The sequence below is a fragment of the Gymnodraco acuticeps genome, unplaced genomic scaffold, assembly GCF_902827175.1.
Source record: "Gymnodraco acuticeps unplaced genomic scaffold, fGymAcu1.1, whole genome shotgun sequence".
Taxonomy (NCBI): domain Eukaryota; kingdom Metazoa; phylum Chordata; class Actinopteri; order Perciformes; family Bathydraconidae; genus Gymnodraco; species Gymnodraco acuticeps.
In genome coordinates this window covers 38,034-57,856 of record NW_022992340.1, presented here as the reverse complement: position 1 = coordinate 57,856, position 19,823 = coordinate 38,034, and the positions used below count along the sequence as shown (strand labels likewise).

General features: G+C 41.7%; 1 protein-coding gene across 1 annotated transcript in view; it reads right to left on the bottom strand.

Moving 5' to 3' along the window:
* The window catches only part of LOC117541521 (wiskott-Aldrich syndrome protein family member 3-like), a 36,393-nt gene extending 16,570 nt beyond the window's left edge, over positions 1–19,823 (bottom strand). The window contains exons 1-2 of the mRNA XM_034208704.1: positions 19,575–19,823; positions 2,008–2,152 (exon numbers count right to left, since the gene is read on the bottom strand). Of these exons, the coding sequence (XP_034064595.1) occupies positions 2,008–2,140 (133 nt within the window). The 5' untranslated portion in view covers positions 2,141–2,152; positions 19,575–19,823. The remainder of the gene's footprint in view (positions 1–2,007; positions 2,153–19,574) is intronic.

The following is a 19,823-nucleotide window of genomic DNA, read 5'->3' as shown; positions in this document are numbered from 1 at the left end:
CATATACAATTACATTTAAAATAGTATACAATATTGCATTCTGGGGGTTCAGTCACTGGGAATGTCTTTAATTATGCAGCAGGCATTACGGTTTAATGGGACTAACAGAAATGACTATAATGCCCCTTTTACACCAGCGCTTTTTCAGCTCCGGCTCGGAGCTGGAGCTGAAAAGCGCCGGTTTTTCCTGTTCACACCGCAGCGGCGCCGGCTCTTAGCTTCGGAATCCGGTTCACTTCCAGCTCCAAAAAATTGTCGGTCTAGAGGCAAGAGCTTCGGAACTAAGAGGTGGCGTCGCTTACGTTTCTCTTACGTCGAGGCGTGCAGGAAACTAAACCCTCCTCCCCTGAACATGGGTCGACTGTCATGCCTGCCTACAAGCAGTAGTGCTTAATAAACACACTTTATAAAGTCAGGCAACACTAACCAGGCTTCGTGTGATTCTGTTTATTTGTACCTTACTTTGACCATCCGTTCACTGTTATTGATCATTGTGGGGAGAGGCAGACGTGTTGTTTTGTATTATAGCAGCTATCGGATGGAATCAATACATGGGCTGCACAGGTTGTCGTGTCCGACTATCACAAGTAGAATCATAATAAAAATACGCCGGTAAAACGTGCCTGTAGAAAACGGTTTATGCCACAATAGGATAGCAATAGCAAGTAGTCAGTTTAGCTTCGGTTGCTATGCTAACATCACCCATTTTATACCAGAGAAACTTTCATAACAGCGTTGTGATACCAAACAGCGTCAATTCAGACTGACACACATTCACTTAGGCTAAGGGGAACTGGGGATATGTATCAGCTGCTTGTGTGAGTCGGACAGTGAATACTTTAGAGCGGCCGCAGCAGTGTGAGCTAACCGGGAGCTAACGGAGGAGAATAAACTCCCGTGGAAGAGCAGCCAACACTGCAGCGGTCGGTAAATGCCGCAGAAACACATTAATAAATAATGAACCACGGCACTCTGGAGCAAAGTATAAGGAGAAGTCGTTATTTAATTGAATCTGGTTTCGTGTGATTAAAAGCAACACGATCATCGACCCGACGCAGTTGTTGTTGTTGTTGTGAGCGCCGTAATGCCGTTGGGGAGCAAATCAGCGATGTAAACGGTGACGTCATGACGCAGCAGCGGCAGCACCAGTCGGGTGCTGGGCGGTGTGAACAGAGCGGGAGCAGAAAAGGGAAACCGGAGCTGAACCAGAAAAGCTCTAGCTCGGAGCTAGAAAGGGAAAAGCGCTGGTGTGAAAGCCGCAAGACATCCCTTTTCATTGAGTTACAGTTAGAAAACTGTCCAAACATATTCAGATTAAACAGGAGATGATTGAAATGCACCGAGATGGATGTCTGTTGTGTGTGTGACAGCATTACAAATATTTTAATGTATGTACTGAGAAGCCATCCTCAATAACACAGCCACCTCCAAGCCTAATGAAATGCACACACATATAAACATGCACACATCTCTCTGCCTCTAAACCAATGAGATGGCAGATGGAGTCGAGGCAGCGCATCTCTCAGAGCTGTCGCTGAATTTCATTTAGATGCCGACTGTTAATCTAATTTAAACAGGACCTGTGTTTCACTGGATAATCGCTCGTCTGGCACAAGTGTGTGCTCTGCAACTCAACTTGGAGGTGTACTGAGATGAGTTTGAAATGCTAGTGTGGACAGGAGGCTTTCGTATTTAAGCATATGTAGTATTCTCCAAGATGAAGTCAGGTTAGTAGACAATGTTACAAAATCTAGTCATTCAAGATAAAGGAAATTCATTCATAAGTTTAGGGCTGAACACAAATAGCATTTATTTTGACTGATACATTTTGCATCGTTATTCTCATTTTCATTAAAAGATATATTAAAATGATGACTCGACAATACTTAACTAAAATGGAACACATTCAAAAAATATTGTGCTTCCTGCGATATGAATATTGCTTCGTCCATATTGTGATTTCAGATATTTCACTGAGCCCCCTGTGTGTGTTACACTGATACTCACTGAGGCTGCCCAGCTGTTTGATGATGGCTGCCAGAGTGCTGTTGGTCACACACTCCAGCTCACTGGTCACCCCGTCAGGCAACGCCCCGCGGCAGAGGTGCCGGGGCTCGATGTTCCTCTTCACCAACGGCATGCTGGTCTACGTCTGAGGAGAGAGAGAGATGATTAGTTAAAGGTCACCTATTATGCAAAATCCTCTTCTTCATGTCTCTTCTACATCAACATGTGTCCCCTCTTCTTCATGTCTCTTCTATATCAACATGTGTCCCCTCTTCTTCATGTCTCTTCTACATCAACATGTGTCCCCTCTTCTTCGTGTCTCTTCTACATCAACATGTGTCCCCTCTTCATCAACATGTGTCCCCTCTTCTTCATGTCTCTTCTACATCAACATGTGTCCCCTCTTCTTCATGTCTCTTCTACATCAACATGTGTCCCCTCTTCTTCATGTCTCTTTCACATCAACATGTGTCCCCTCTTCTTCATGTCTCTTCTACATCAACATGTGTCCCCTCTTCTTCATGTCTCTTCTACATCAACATGTGTCCCCTCTTCTTCATGTCTCTTCTTCATCAACATGTGTCCCCTCCTCTTCATGTCTCTTCTTCATCAACATGTGTCCCCTCCTCTTCATCAACATGTGTCCCCTCTTCTTCATGTCTCTTCTACATCAACATGTGTCCCCTCCTGTGTAAAGAGACTCTGAACGTTTCAGGAACAAAGATTCTCTGTATAAAACAGTATAATAGGGGACCTTTAAATATCCAAAACTGTATCACATGCTGTCCGTCTAAATTGCACTCTGACGTTTTGTCATCATTTAAACCCCCTGTAGGAAAACCACCATTATCGCTCCTCGCTGACATAGGAGAGGAAGAAGAAGAGAACAGGTGGCTGAGTTGAGAGTCCTGACCTGACAGAGACGGAGGTGTCATGTCCGCCGCGGGGTTTCAGCTGCTCATCACACCGCTTAATGTCAACGCAAGAGCCAAGAGCCAAATGAGCCGGAAACTTTTCTAAACGTTGCTAATGAGCCGGAGGAACCGAGAGAGAGAGAGAGAGAGAGAGAGAGAGAGAGAGAGAGAGAGGAGAGAGGAGAGAGAGACAGGAGACAGAGACAGAGACAGAGACAGAGACAGAGACAGAGACAGAGAGAGAGAGAGAGAGAGCCGGAAACTTTTCTAAACGTTGCTAACGAGCCGTTTGCTGCCCAGTCCTAAAACCTGTATTTGTGAGGGGCCACAAGGGAAGCGCTGCTTATACAGTAGGTCCTGTCATATGATGTGAGACGTGAGCCAAGTGACAGAGAGGAGCTCCAATTATTAGAGAAATGGATGATAAATGGTAAAAGAGTATATTTCATACTCAATAGAAGCCGATTGCTGCCCAGTCCTAAAACCTGTATTTGAATTAAATCATTTGATAACATCACATGGATACTTTATCTATTAAACTATTGACGTTGGCTCTATTGTAGAATATAATAAAAAATATTTAAATATATAAAATAACAATGTGCAATAAGAGATCTAATATTTATATAAACATCAAGAGTTCATGTAAAATAATAAAATAGACAAGATGAAAACTTAAAGAAAAATGTGCAATAAAAACAATACAATTATATAAAACTATTTATATAAAGAAAAATGTGCACCATATTAAAATATAAAATATGTTACAATATTCAGTGGTGTTTTAGTATTAAGAGATTACAGCTTAATTACTATAATGCATTATAATCAGTGCTTCTCAAAGTGTGGTCCGTGAGCGCCCCCTAGTGGTCCGTGAGTATATTGGTAACATTTGAAATAAATAAATACATTTAAGTTTTCCGCACTCTCATAAGAATATCTCCGCAATGGAGCGAGGTTACGTTTCACTTTCGATTGCATGACATAGCCCAGCGCAACACCTTCGTCACACATGTTGCCCCTTGTTTGTACCATTTTCAGGCGATTTGTAATCTGTTCTAGAAAAACGATGTGTTTTTGGATATTTGTGGAGTTAGGTGTTAGGAGTGTTTTTGTATTGGTTAGGGGCCTTGGTATGAAAACGTTTGAGAAACACTGCATTATATGAATAATATTGCACGATACACTATTATCAAAAAGCCTTCCAATGAAATCCAATTTAAGTCGATTTTGCATTAAATGTAACCGTAGTTACATTTAACATGCTTTTTGAAGTTATCATCATGACCGACACGGAGAGGAATTGAGGAAGAGGAATTGGATACAAGTGAGGGAGAGCTGCTGACGGACAGGACACAGCTAACTCTAAGTGGGACACGCTCGTTGATGTTGAGAGTGTGTGTGTGCTCACTGTTTGCATACGTGCGTGTGGAAGGTGTGTGTTTACGGGTCAGTTCTCTGGAAATGAGCCGTCCTCACGCTCTCTCCCACGCTTCCAATATAATCTCTGGCACAATGAATACTTCCAGAATGAGAGGAGAACCAAGCCAAGAAAATGGAGGTAAACAAAGGCAAACTCAGTAATTGCTCAAACAAGTGTGTGTGTGTGTGTTCACATGCTCATTAGTGTGTTTGTCCAGACTGAACAACACGTGATAGAAAGTGGCAAGTTTGTCCTCTTTACGTCCCTCCTGCTCTTCCTTCCTCTAATGTGTCCTGACATTCAATTACACAAAAATGTCACATACAGTAGTGCCTTGTCTTAAGCATGTTGCCTGAGAGTGTGTGTGTGTGTGTGTGTATGAGCCAGCTGCAGTAAATAATCCAACACCCCGACTGTTTAATAAAACATGCACGCTGCTCCTCATCGCTGCCCTTCATCTCTTATTTGTCTCCGTTGTGCGACCCCTCCCCACTTTTTCATTCTTTCCGGTGTATTCTCGCTCCACCTGCTTTCATTAATAAATCAGTGAGGGTGGGTATCTCAACTCCTCGGTGAGTATTCCCCATCTAAAGTCGGTAAGTGTGTGTTGCTGTCCGTGTGTGTGAGGGGGATGTTGGTGCGTGAGCTACACACACACACACACACACACACACCACACACACCCACACACACCACACACACACACACACACACACACACACACACACCCACACACACCCACACACATTTACTCGAGTCCTGCATGTACCCTTCACCCAAACCATGAATCCTTTGGATTAATGACGGTAAAGAAATGGACTGAAATGTGTGGAAATACTTTGAGTTAAACATCACAAGAGATCGGGCTGTGTTGCCTTTTGGAAGAGGGGTCTATTATATTTTAAATACTTTTAAATGGAATTTGTCAACCAAAGAGAACAAGCTACTAAACAATGCATATAATTGTCAAACACCTCCTATGTGACAGTTTGGGACATTTATAAGATATCAAATTGCGCTAAGAAGTCCCTCGCATTCACCTATGATAAAAAAAGACAGAGTTTATATTATAAAGTAGGGCTGCTCAATTAATTGTATTTTAATCGCAATTATGAAAACAACATAATCAAAAGAAAACGATTATTTATTTAATTTTTTCAGTTGAGTTATTCTTGAAGTTCAGGGTAATCAACTGTTAAAAACATACTGTTCAACATTTTTTTTTCAACAAATAGATGTTTTCAAAGTAAATGGATAATCGTTTTTAATAATCGTGATATCAATTATTGACTCAAATAATCGAGATTATGATGTTTGCCATAATCGAGCAGCCCTAAAGTGCAGCAGGGTCAAGGAGGAGAAACTATCAACCTCTTTTGACATGCATGTGATCTTTACTGTAGTTACCAGCACCCATCTTTAAAATCTATATTATAACCTCCTGGGAAATGATGAGATTAGGACGATAAGAAATGTCACTAACTTCAATTACTTTGCAATAAATGTGAAATCCTTCCCACAGGAAATGAAAAGCAAAGACCTGCAGACCTGTGAGAATGAAAACAGATCCTCTCCAGAAGCTAAAGGTAACACACTGTAAGTCCTGAAATCACATTTTTGGATGAAGCAATTTTTTTTTTTTTTTGGGGGGGGGGGAAGAGGAAGATTAACGAGAGCGAGGAGGGGAGCCAAAAAGTGTTGTGGAGCCATGGGAACGCTGTCATGGCAACGCTGAGGAATCCGCTCCGCTTGTTGAAAGTGGCACTCAGGCGCAACACTCTGAAAATAGAGAGACGCAGAGAGAGGGAACGAGAGGAGAGAGGTAAAAGGGAGGAGGGGGGGAGGCAGGACACCCCCGTGAGAAACTACAACTACCAACTGTAAAAGTGAAGCGGGTCTCAGGAGGATTTAGTGCCGTCTGACACCGTAGACAACACCGCAGCGTTTAGGGAACGGAGACAGCAACACAGGATCTTTTCAGGAACCCAGAAAGTAAAGTTCAGATCAAAGATTTATAACCAGAGGAAACTTTAAGGACACTGCAGAGAGAAGTGCACAAATCATCTGTCAGAGGCATGTTGAGAAGAGAAGGAAGCATTCTGCAGTTTGTCGCATTGCGTCACTAGTTGGCACATACTATAAAGCTAACAAAACTATTTCATCTTCTAACAGCCTTGACAAGTAAAACAAAAAGTTATTTTACAAGGTAAAGCCCTTTCTAAGTTTAAAAATGTGCAGACAGTAAGACAACGAGATCAATATCACTCATATAAATTCAGGCCTAGCGATTAGGTGTTATGTAGATTTCAGATGTTTAACCAAAAGCACGTTGAAGCAAAAAACGTTGACAAGACAAGGGAAGTGATAACATGCTAATTCATTTCCTGGTTTTCGCACTAATTCAAGCATTAAAGTCCTTATTAAAGTCATAATCAGATACACAGGAACAAGCTAAATGTATGAGATACGAGTAGAGCCTAAAACACAACTTTGAATGAGATAACTATCCAGGAAGTGACATCTCAATACACAGCCAAACTTTTAATAATAGGGGACCTTTAAATACATTGGTTATGTTCTGCTGAAGACTTCCAGTGGCTGAGCTATACATTAACACAACCATTACATAAGAGATCATTTTAGAGATTATTACAGGATCCACTTCCTGAGCGCAGGATGCCTTCACAGCACACAGATGGCCATGACATCACTCATCGTCTGGGAAACCGTCCACAGTTCAGCTCTTGGTCACGGCTGTGTGTAACACTCCTCTGAATCTCACTGGCTGATGGTATATAACGACAGTAATCAGATCAGACTCTGTGCTTCTGATCCAAAGCAGTCTTCCTGTGAGGAGCAGAGGAAGATGTCGGGACAAACGTCCAACAGATTGGGATTTACAGCCATCTCCCCGGGGGGGCATGTTGCTAGACTTAGTCTGGTCTGAAACTGTGCACACATGCAGCCATTAACTATGTGCTCACACCATGTCTACTTAATAGTTACATCATCAACAGACCTGTAGAACTGTGTTTCTCCACAATGACTCATGTAAAAGCACCACTTTTTACCTTTTGTTTTACCTTTAAAAAAGGCATTTATCCTGAATAAAGCACAAGTTTGGGCTTATGATGAAGTAGAATTATGTTCCGTCTTTGCATGTGGATTGCTTTAAAAATACAGGACTGCGTGTTAGTGAGAGACAGATGGATAAAAGAGAATTACACCACACACACCATGTAAACATCACTTCAGGGGACATTACATTGACTTACATGCATTTCGACTTAACCAACACATGCCTAACCCTAGCCAAGTCTTCACCCTAAAATTAATGATTCCCTCATGGGGACCTCCATTTTGTCCCCATAAGGGAGGCGAGTCCCCACACGTGACTGTGAACAGATTTAGGTCCCCACAAGTACACACACACACACACACACACACCCCCCCCCCCCCCCCCCCCAGTATAATCACAGCTAATTAGCCTTACAGTAACTAATGGAAATGACAAGCACTGATTCTTAAAGCCGATATAACGAGATGATGAAACTGCACTAAGGACCAATTTATATTCCTGCTTATGAGACAGCTAGCAGCATAGAGTAAATTAGCATGAAAGCTAATGTGAGGAAGCATGTATATGTGCAGCTTATAGGAAACATTAGTTTGTGTAATGGAGGTTTGTGGAATAAAAGCCTGACTCAGAGATCATGGTGACGATATCTCAAGTTTTTAGAAACAGAAAAAGGAATAAGACGCCTTGATGTGAATTATCACATTGCACTTTCTGACTGTGATTTACACATAAAAAAAAATGTAATACAAAGATTCCTAGTCAGAAATCAGATGAATACATCCGATTCATGTCTTGGTCTCTTTTAAGACGATTCCACGGTTGCAAATAACGATAATTTACAAACATAATTTTCAATAAAGAACTCAATGTGAAGCACCAGCAGGCTGCTTAAACAAAGAAAGACTTCCATATGTTCAATATGAGTTACCTTTAAAGGGGACCTATCATGCAAAATGCACTTTGTGATTTCTTTTATACATCAACATGTATCCCCGGTGTGTCAGGGAACTCACGCAGCGTTAGTAAATAAAGCCCTCTCTCTTTTCCTCCGTACCCAAATCTCTAAAAACGGGGAACAACGGAGCTGATCCAGATTTGCGTCCGATATGACGTCATATCTGAAATGTGGACCCACGGGCCAATCAGAAACGTTGCTATCAGAAACAATGCCCGACTGTTTTGGACGTAATATGGTCGGTGTTTACATTAGCATCGCTAACACTCAGAGCTAACCTGTACTGGAGAGCATGTGTGTGAAGAAGCAGGAAGTAAAAAGGAACTCACCTTGTGGTATAACCGGCAAGAGAGAAAGCCTTTGAGCTCCAGACTGTTTCAGAGACAATCCTTGATAATCCATGATATGGCGTTTCATCACGGCAGCATTTAGTTTAGACAGTAGCTGCCGGGTCCCGCATGAGCTCAGCCCCCACCTTTTTATTTTGTTAAAGCTTTACGCAGAGTCCACACGGCGGCGTGCGTTGAAGCTTGCCGGTGAGCTTGTCTGAAACTCGACCAATCACATGAATCTCCCGCCCCGGACACACAAGCACGCTGTTTGATTGGCTAGAGCTTGTACTGGCATATCATTTGATTGGCTGACGCTTCCGCCGAAGCTTCAAAAGTTGAACATTGCTCAACTTTTGAAGCGAGCAACGCGAGCAAAGCAAAGCTCCCACAATGCAGTTCTGTAAAGCGAGACGTCACCCCATTCAAAGTGAATGGACAGAAGCGTTGAAGCTTCAACGCACGCCGCCGTGTGGACGGGCCGTTATGCCCAGAATCAGCACTTTTGAAACAGGAAGTGAAACAGAGGGATATGAGGCATGGCGAGAATGGGTGATCTGTTTGGTATTTTGAGCAAAACACTTCATAGACATGTTTTTTATATATCTTTATATATCTGAGACCTATGCTAATACCTAGAAATAGCATGATAGGTGACCTTTAAAACATTGTCTTTTTTCTTTATCTGTATTCATTCATAGTGAATCGTATGCCTTTATAAGATAGTAAAGTGCTTGAATGTGTTTTTTCTACAACTCTCTGATAGTACAGTAATGTGTAAAGACTAATTAGACGAAGCAGCGTAGCTCATGTGTGAATAAGGAAATTACGCGTATGGATGCTAAGAATAACACTGGAAGGAGAACGTATAATTAAGAGGGTTATTGGGTCACTGGTTAATGTAAATGAATGAAAGGCAGCGGCACAATGGAGGCTCCTACTGATGTGCGAGGAAACGCCTACTGAAGATTGGCCTATTGTTTTCCATAAAGGATTGGATTCAGTTTTTCATTTGTGCTAGTTTTAAAGACAACATACTTGGATACGATGCACTGAAAACAGGTTTATCGTCTGAATAATGCATATAATGATCGTAGTTGAAAATGTCTTTGTTTGCATGTATTGCATTTTTTCAAGTGCTGCTGACCATGGATAAATACCTCATTCAACTCCACATATATAAACAAATCTGAACATTCCCTTACATTTGGAGATATATACGATTGTTTTCATCCCCTTAGATTCACATTTGCCAGACCTGAAAACTATAGAATATTTCAAAACCCACAGTATTAATATTGTCAAGGTCTCAACTCTTCTATCACTCGCTGCTTTTCAGGGTCAAGTAAACCTCACTGCTCTGGCACCCTATGGATGAGATAACAAGCAGTTTGAAATGCATGTATAGAGAGGCGAAGTCCCTCCCTTTCCGGGGGACCTCCATGGGACCTTATTTCTGAAAAAGCATGTATTGGAGTCAATGGAGAGAGAAAGATTATCTTTCGATCCCGTTTGAATTGTGCGACGAATTACACATATGATGTTTGTCAATTACAATTTTTATTTTGTAAGTCAAAAAAATTAAAATGTGTCGTAACTGTGAAGTAACACTTTGTTTTGTGTGAAACCACTCAATGAACTACAACTCCCGTCTCGTACCACACACCAAGACGGCCGTCACGTTGAAACATTTCCCCTCTTTCTTTCAGAATGAAGTGAAAAGTATTAAACGAGGTGAAAATCACTCCAAGTCTGGGCATGTTGAGAGCTGTAAGGCAAGGCAAGTTTATTTATGGGCTATTTTTATTATATGTACAGCACTTCGGCTCGACCAAAAATCGTTTATAAATGTGCTATATAAATAAAACTTGATTTGATATAGCCCCTTTCAACACAAAGTGTTTCAAAGTGCTTTACAAAAAAATGAAAGACATTAAGAAAATGGCATTTAAAATCAGTCATTAAAAAGAAAAGCTAATAAAATAAACATTAAAAGAAAAAATACATGGATAAAAGTTACAGTGCAGTTTAAGATGTGAATAGTTCAATTAAAAGCAGCGACAAAAAGAAAAGTCTTTAGTCTGGATTTAAAAGCAGTAGAGTTGCAGCGGACCTGCAGGTTTCTGTACACACAAGGGGAGTTAGTCGGTTCCGTGAGAGCCAGCATGCGGGACCGGCTATACAAGGTTTCGGTGAGTAACACGAGTGTAATGTGTAACGTTAATGTACGTGACTCTGGGATTTGTAGTCTTTCTAGTTACGTATTTTTCATAGTCTTATATTTCAACAGTTTTACGACAAACTGACTTTTTTGACATGGAAATGATTTTTTAAGATTGACAAACATCATATGTGTAATTCGTGGCACAATTCAAACGGGATCGAAAGATAATCTTTCTCTCCCCATTGACTTCAATGGGGCGGAAGCAGATGGGCGTGATTTCGCCTCTCTATGTATAACATTGAGTGACAGCCGGTGAACGAACAGCTATGAAAACACGAGTGAGACGACGCGGGGAAACGGAGCTGATGTTTTATTCCGACTCAGGATTAATCTCCTCTTTTGCTATGCTTGGTCGCACGCCAAATGTAGAACAACAAAAGACATCAGCGAATGAACAAAGCCGATACAAAAGAAACACTTCAATGGTATTTTTTCATATTTTACAAAGCCGCCTTGTTGTGTTTGATGTCAGGAAACCAGACCCATCATTGCAATTTAAAGCGCCACGAATTCAGTCACATCTTCGCCCCCAACACGCTGGCCTCCTTTCTCCTAAAAAAAATCCTACAACTCCATCCCCCTCACGCCCCCCCCCCCCCGCGCTGCAGCTTCTCTCTTTGATGTCTGCATTTGTTGATGCTCTTGGGTGAGGAGCCATTGTACAAAATGATCACACGTTGGCCCTTCCCCCTTTTTTTAGCACTAATCCTCCCTAAAAACACATTATGCAAAACGGAGACCAGACACATTTTTTACTCTCGCTTCCTCTACTTATCTTTTTTTGTTGTTGTTGGAAGAAGCGGCAGTGAGCTGTGTTGTTGTCATGGTTTCTTTGGAAGTATTTTTCATTTTTGGCTGGATAATGAAGCCATCGGAGGAGGACAGAGAGACAAGAGAGTTTACATCGAGGCGAGGAAGTCTCAGTCTCTTCATTGTGACGTGTGTGTGTGTGTGTGTGTGTGTGTGTGCAGTACCTCTTCACTGAGGGTGAATGCAGATGAAGTATTATGAAACAGCCACTTTAATGAACGGTGAATAAAACATGTGACGCAAAAGAGCCCGAGGCACGGTGACAAGCACACAGTAACTCCGTCATCGTCCTGATAGTCAAAAGGTATTTGATAATCATTAGTGACGTTTGTTTTGAGCTACTTTGCGTGTTAGACGGGTGGGGTTTACCACAAATAAAGTGCCTACGATTAGGGCTGCTTTATTAATCGTATTTTAAATCGCAATTACGATTATGGCTTGCAACGATTACGAAAACAACGTAATAGAAATAAATTTAAATTACAGTTTTTGGTTTTTCAGTTGAATTCTACTTGAAGTTCAGGGTAATCAACTGTTAAAAACACTGTTCACATTTTTTTTCTCCAATAAATGGATGTTTTCAAAGTCAAAGAATAATCGTTTTTAATAATCGTGATATCAATTATTGACCCAAATAATCGAGATTATGAATTTTGCCATAATCGAGCAGCCCTAGCTACGATCCAATTATCCAGCTTGGCCTCAATACATTGGGAATTCAACCAACTCAAGTGATTGTAACACCTGTGTGCTTCTTTATTAGTCTTACATTAAATAACAATCAGTCAATGTTACCCAGCTGTTATGATAGTGAGGAGATGATCTTTTAGTGACGTGTCGATTCATAGAATCTCCATTTGAAGCCGCCTCGCCCTCCTTTGCATAACTTCTCCTTGTTTCAGCTCATTAACTATACTTCATATTAGTGCGCACCTTTTCTACGAGCCATTTGGTGCGACTAAACGCACAAGAGTACAAAACAAAATCATTAGGCTATCCATCAAAGAGCATTTCCTAGCTATAGTCTTCTTATCTCTTTTTGAATGCTATGGTCCAGCATTGGTGTGCAGGGGACACTTTTAAATCTCCTCTTGATGATGCGTTCAAGGACGGTCTGATTTCTGAGCTGATATGTTCGGGGGAAGACATTCCACAAGCCGTGCTGTGACAGATGCCCTTCACATGTAACGCCAGATAAGAAGCTAAGTCAACAAGTGGAATGTATTGTTGAACAGAAAGCGAGACATCAATGGGTCGGATCAAGAGATATTGAATATTATCCGCACTAAATTGCTTTTTTTATTCCACTCTGCTCATGTGGTTAGTGAACAGGTCAGGCACAGAATGAATGCAATGTTTCAGGCCCTATTCTGTGTGTGTGAGTGTGTGTGTGTGTGTTATGAGAACTCTCCCCGTGCCCCTCTGCGACCCCGTCCCTCACAATTAAAATGTGTCGACCTCAGCACGATTGCAACAAGTCATCCGGCAGAACCATGTGACCTGGCACACACACGTACACACCCACACACACGTACACACACACACACACACACACACTTCTAACTGGATGTACTGGTGGACGGTGGGGCACTGGCTCACATTAAAGCTGTGATCTGATGTGTCAGTGTCCCAGTTTCCCTGCTCCCAGTCAACAAAGAAACCAGTAAGAAGCAGAGTGTTGGACTGGTTCTTGTCCAAGACTGAAAATAAACAATCTTATATCATCTGCCTGTTTCACCAAAAAATGTCAAATGTTTCAAAAACACTGAATGTTTTGGACCACCAAAAAAACCCTTGAATAGCAATAGGAGATGTAAAATGCTCCACAATTTCTCCCGTGAATTTATCAATTAACACTTATGAGATTCACATAGTTTGTCCTTTTATAGCACAATATTAATCAGTATTTTAATTAAAAAGGAATGTCTGTTTTTGCTTGTCTAAAGCAAAGTTGTTAATCGCAGTGGCACAGAAATCAAATAAAAAGCCAATATCGCCTAATACCAAACCCCTAGAGATGTTAAAGGAGAGCTGCCACTGTATTAATGGTATGGCAATATCTTTGATGAGACATATTGAAGTATATATGGTTCAACAAGCTGAAATGAATGAGGAGGTGTAACTTAATCCCTTGTGACTTAGAGACAAACTACATCCAAGTAAACTATTTGAAGCAAAGAAGTGTTAAAAAACGGCTGCCTCAAAAAAAGGCCAATAACAGAAACCACACATTTGCTCGTTTTGTCCGAATGAAATCCTGCTGCGGAGTTGGAGCCGTTCTCCGCTCACAGGAAGTGAGGATTGAAACTTGAGTGAAATCCAAGCTGAGCAGCAGCGAGGGAGGCTCTGACCAGAGGACGGATAATCTTTCTGCCAAAAGTTTTAAGAGTCCTGTGGGTTTGAGGGTCTGCAAGCATCCACTCCACTGAAGTGCAAGTTAGCCCTGAAGCTAGCCCTGACGCTAGCCCTGACCTCCGTGTGGAAAGAGAGATCACACTTTCACCACAGGAATCAATAACGGAAATGTGCTGAAGATAAGGTCGTCCATTTACATTGCCCTTGTGTTAATCACAGTGGTTAACACAGCTCACACACACACACACTCAGCACACACACACGTAAGCTTGAGGCTAATGACGGCTCGATAGCTTCCTCCAGGCAAAACCACTGGAAACACCTGCATGTCAACAGCCAATCACTGTCCAAAGCAACTGATCCCGAGAGGCAGCATTATCGACCAAGATCCAGGGTTCAAATATACTTTTTGACTGGAATTTGTACAATTTTTCTGGTAAATTGACATGTTTACCGGCATGGTTTTTTATTATGTTATTTTCTTGTGCCTGTCATCCGTGTAAAATACTCTTTTCAAACTCAATGATATTAAACAGATAACATTTGACCAGAATGTCTCTAAATGTGTGGATGTTTGAAGCTCACCTAAACGCTGGGTGGCTAACAAGATGGCTAAACGTCATCACGCCAACATTAGCCGCCTTTAGCTTAGCGGTGGTGACGTGAAGTCATGTGACCGTGCTGCAGTTGTTTGAGGCCTAACGTTAGCTATTTATCCTGCAGAACAAAACGTCTAACACAAAAGTGTGTTTTCCAAAGATCTTATTTTCCTCAATCTGAAATATTTCTGTCGAGGGAGCCCTTGCAATACTATATTTCAGGTTAGCCTTAAAAAATACTTCAACACTCCACCAATCTTTTGGAGCTTGAGGATAAATAACAGAAGAAGGAAGGATGTTGAGCGACAGGATTTAGAATGTTTGTCTTTCAGAGAAAAACCACTCCCACACAGCAGCAATAAATAATACCTTTTGGTACACAACACACAGACAGACACAAAAGGACACACACAGCAGCAGCAGATTGAGGTACCAGCTGATCAGTGTCATTGTACGATGTGACCCCCCCCCCCCCCACACAGATGTGTCGTCAATAGACTGGCCTGGCTTGCACTTTGCATCAACCCACAGCGAGAATAAAACAACAAAAGCCAGATAGAGCAGCCGGGCCACACGGCCAGGTGGAAGGACGTTGATACTGAACTCAGCCGGGCTGCGATCCCAGCGGGGCTTCAGAACATATATATTCCCTGACAGCAGTAACGCAGAACCGTTTCCCCTTCCTGTCTGTGAGGCGGAAGTAACTTTATGATAAATGGACCCGGGCAGACGCAGATATAAAGGAAGGAATAGGAAATGGTGATCGAGTTCAAACACTTGGAATATACAGAAAGCTTCGTTTAAAGCCGTGTCTTTAACGGTTAAAAGCATGCAATCCAATATGCTTTGGAGCCGGTTTCTACATTACTTACAGTTTAGAAAAGTTTAGGGGGGCCATTGAATGCTTCCTCTTACATTCCTGCTTTAAAGAGTCCTCTCCTGCTGATGTTCAGGTGTATATCAGTGTGTGGTGTCTCTACTTTAAAGAGTCCTCTCCTGCTGATGTTCAGGTGTATATCAGTATGTAGTGTCTCTACTTTAAAGAGTCCTCTCCTGCTGATGTTCAGGTGTATATCAGTATGTAGTGTCTCTACTTTAAAGAGTCCTCTCCTCCTGATGTTCAGGTGTATATCAGTATGTAGTGTCTCTACTTTAAAGAGTCCTCTCCTGCTGATGTTCAGGTGTATATCAGTATGTAGTGCCTCTACTGTAAAGAGTCCTCTCCTGCTGATGTTCAGGTGTATATCAGTATGTAGTGTCTCTACTTTAAAGAGTCCTCTCCTGCTGATGTTCAGGTGTATATCAGTATGTAGAGTCTCTACTTTAAAGAGTCCTCTCCTGCTGATGTTCAGGTGTATATCAGTATGTAGTGTCTCTACTTTAAAGAGTCCTCTCCTGCTGATGTTCAGGTGTATATCAGTATGTAATGTCTCTACTTTAAAGAGTCCTCTCCTGCTGATGTTCAGGTGTATATCAGTATGTAGTGTCTCTACTTTAAAGAGTCCTCTCCTGCTGATGTTCAGGTGTATATCAGTATGTAGTGTCTCTACTTTAAAGAGTCCTCTCCAGCTGATGTTCAGGTGTATATCAGTACGTAGTGTCTCTACTTTAAAGAGTCCTCTCCTGCTGATGTTCAGGTGTATATCAGTATGTAGTGTCTCTGTGACATGGCACCTCTTTTCACCCTCTGTCTGAAACCAGAGCCCAGTCTGCTCTGATTGGTTAGCTGGCCAGCTCTGTTGTGATTGGTCAACCGCTTAGAGATGTCCCGCCCCTTAGCCTATCACGTACAATGTGTTGGAGCGCTAGCCAATAGCGGCGTAAGTGTTACACAGTGATGTCCTTATGTAACAGAAGTAAACAAAGGAGGCAAAATAAGGCGTTGCTTCCATCACTTTCAAAAACATTTGTAATTTTCTGACCTTTTATGATTCAAGCAATTCATTGATTCATCGAGGAAAGCATTGGTGGATTAATTCATAGTGAAATTAATCCTTTACTGCAGCATTACATGGATTATAGAGGATCCTGGCTAGCATGATGAAGCTAACGAAGTGTGTTTTCAGCCCATTCATCACAGCAGAGTAGGCCATTTTCTATATTGAGCAGCTTTCATTGTAACCATCTTCTATATATAGCTATTACTTGTAATGGGAACAGAGAGGAGTATATTGTATGAAAGACTCATGATGACATCCTATTCAATTTGTCGGATGGTTATTCAAAGCAGCCCCGGAGTGGATCTTAAAGTGCACACATCACTGTGAAGAGGCTGCCGTGTGTCTTCAGTTAACTCAAAGCATTAGCCCACCATGAGACGTGCTGAACATGTGTCCGAGGCAGAGATCTGTCTGCATACTCCAATCAGATCCCACTTCCCTTCACCTGGAACCCATTATGAATGCAGCAGATCTGGTTCAAAGAGGAACAAACCAGAGGGGGGGGGGGGGGGAGGATGAATGGGAATAGCGTCCATGCATCTGGAAAACCCATACGCATAATGTGCCTTCCACCCAGGGACAGAGTGCGGATGACTCCTGAAATACAGATCACTGTGAAAACACACCGTAAACCTCTGGAATCATCCGCTGTGTTTGACAGGAAAGACTTTGGCAAAGCTAGCCACCTGATAGCTGTTGATTCACGATGAACGTTCTTCTCATTCGAAAAGTTTCCCAAATGAATTGTCTACAGTGGGATGCATGCAACATTAGCTACGTTGAACCCCATTTTGTTGCAGCTTTCTCAACAACACGTCCTTGTTTCCGTGTCTTTAACCCATTACAAATGCATCAATACTAAGCCGAAGACGTTTTTGTGCAGGGTAGAAAAAAAACTAGAAACTCCTTTGGGAATAAATGAGAAGTGTGCATTTAGAGTCGCTTAAAAAAAAAAGCTGCTCAATTCATCGTATTTTAAATCACAATTACGATTTTGGCTTCCAACGATTACGAAAACAACGTAATCGAAATAAAACGATTATTTTATTATTATTAGAATTATTTTTTTTTATTATTGGTTTTTCAGTTGAGTTATTCTTAAAGTTCAGGATAATCAACTGTTAATAAAACACTGTTTTTTTTTTTTAAAATAAATGGATAATCGTTTTTAATAATCGTGATATTAATTATTGACCCAAATAATCGAGATTATGACTACACACACACACACACACACACACAAACACACACACACACACACACACACACACACACACACACACACACACACAACACACACACACACACACACACACACACACACACCACACACACACACCACACACACACACACACACACACACACACACACACACACACACACACACACACACACACACACACACACTCCACACACACACACACCACACACACACACACACACACACACACACACACACACACACACACACACACACACACACACACACACACACACACACACACACACACACACACACACACACACACACACACACACACACACACACACACACACACACACACACACACACACACACACAATTAGTGTTGAGTTAGATTGACTTGTACGCCCAAGTGGAGTGGTACCATTTGAGAAGTTATACATACATACTACCCTGTGAAATCTATTTGAGCCATCTAGAAAGAACCCAATTGTCACTAAACTCTTCAAACCTCAAAGCTGTCCTACGTGTGACAACATCATATTTCTTAAACATACGGAAATAATGGAACGGTTCTTTAAAAAGCTTGGAAACAGAGAAATGTGTAGGAAATCATTTGTGCTAAACAACATACATTGTGCTACTACAGCTTTGATGTTAACCCCCCTTTTGCGGATCATTTGGGGTAATTGATCGATTATCTGGTTTCCACAATCTCCCATAGTCTTAGGCAAACTAAAATGTGCCTGTTTTGTCTGATCAGTGGTCCAAACCCCGAAGATATTGAGTTAACATTACTATTAAAACAGAGAATGTAGGCATATGCTCACAAATGAAATAACTAAATAAGGCTTGAAAATACTTGAAAATTGACTGATTAAATATGACAAATCCCCCAATGATAATGATTACATTGCTAATACACAGCTGCATTAAATACCAGGATGTCTTGAAATATTGGATTAGAAATTAAATCAAGTGCTTGATATCTCGATTCCCCCCCTACATGTTAGGCCTCTGTACCATTTGAACGTGGCCGTTTTAGCATAAAACATCGACTATATGTAGGTATAAGGATTGGAGCATAAAACAAAGACTAATTTAATTCAGATTAGAGCAGAGGACAGAGATTCAACTAGCAGAGGTGAGCAACAGGAGCTACACCGAGAGCAGCAACAGCAGAATTAGCCATGATAGAAAGATGGCCTACTATCACTTATCCAAGATCAAAACGAATACATAGATTTCATAAGATTTGATGCATTTGGATACCAGTAGTGTTGTTAACATAGAATAAGGTGCAAGTAATCACACATCTCATATCTCTAAACCAAACCCATGCTATGTTAGCAGTGCACTGACCGGCAGACAGAATGGATCACACACTAATCCTCCACACACCTCCCTTATAAGCCCCACTGCTCTCTTATCTAGTCGACATGCATCCAAAAAAGCTCGTTCCCGATGACACATACAACCAGCTGGTGACATGTTGTTACCAGAGACACACCTGACCAGTGCGTTGGAAAAGCACGGTCACGATAAAAATGGAGAAGGAGCATTGGCGCTGCAGAGACATGGGCGCTAATTGGTAATCATGAAGCTCTCCATTAGTGAGGATGCATTGGACAATTCTGCATGTGTGTGCGCGACGCAACAACAATAACAAACGTCCCTCCATGAAAGAAGGCATGTCACATGCAAAACGGATTTTTAAAATCCAATCAGTCTTACCTGGCTGAAGTCTCTTCTTCTTCTTCTTCTTGTCTATTTAAATGGTTCAATCCGATGCTTCTCTCCTTCTCTGCATCTCATTTCGGTTCGCCCATGTCTGCAGCTCGATGGAAGAGGAGGAGGAGGCAGAGGAGCCTGTGAAGTGAGTAAATATGGGTCCCTGTTGGCCACCCAGCTGCGTGGACAGGATTTATGTCGTTTCCAAGGCAGCGTCCGTCGACCTGACGAGCGTCAAGCTGCAGCCTGTAG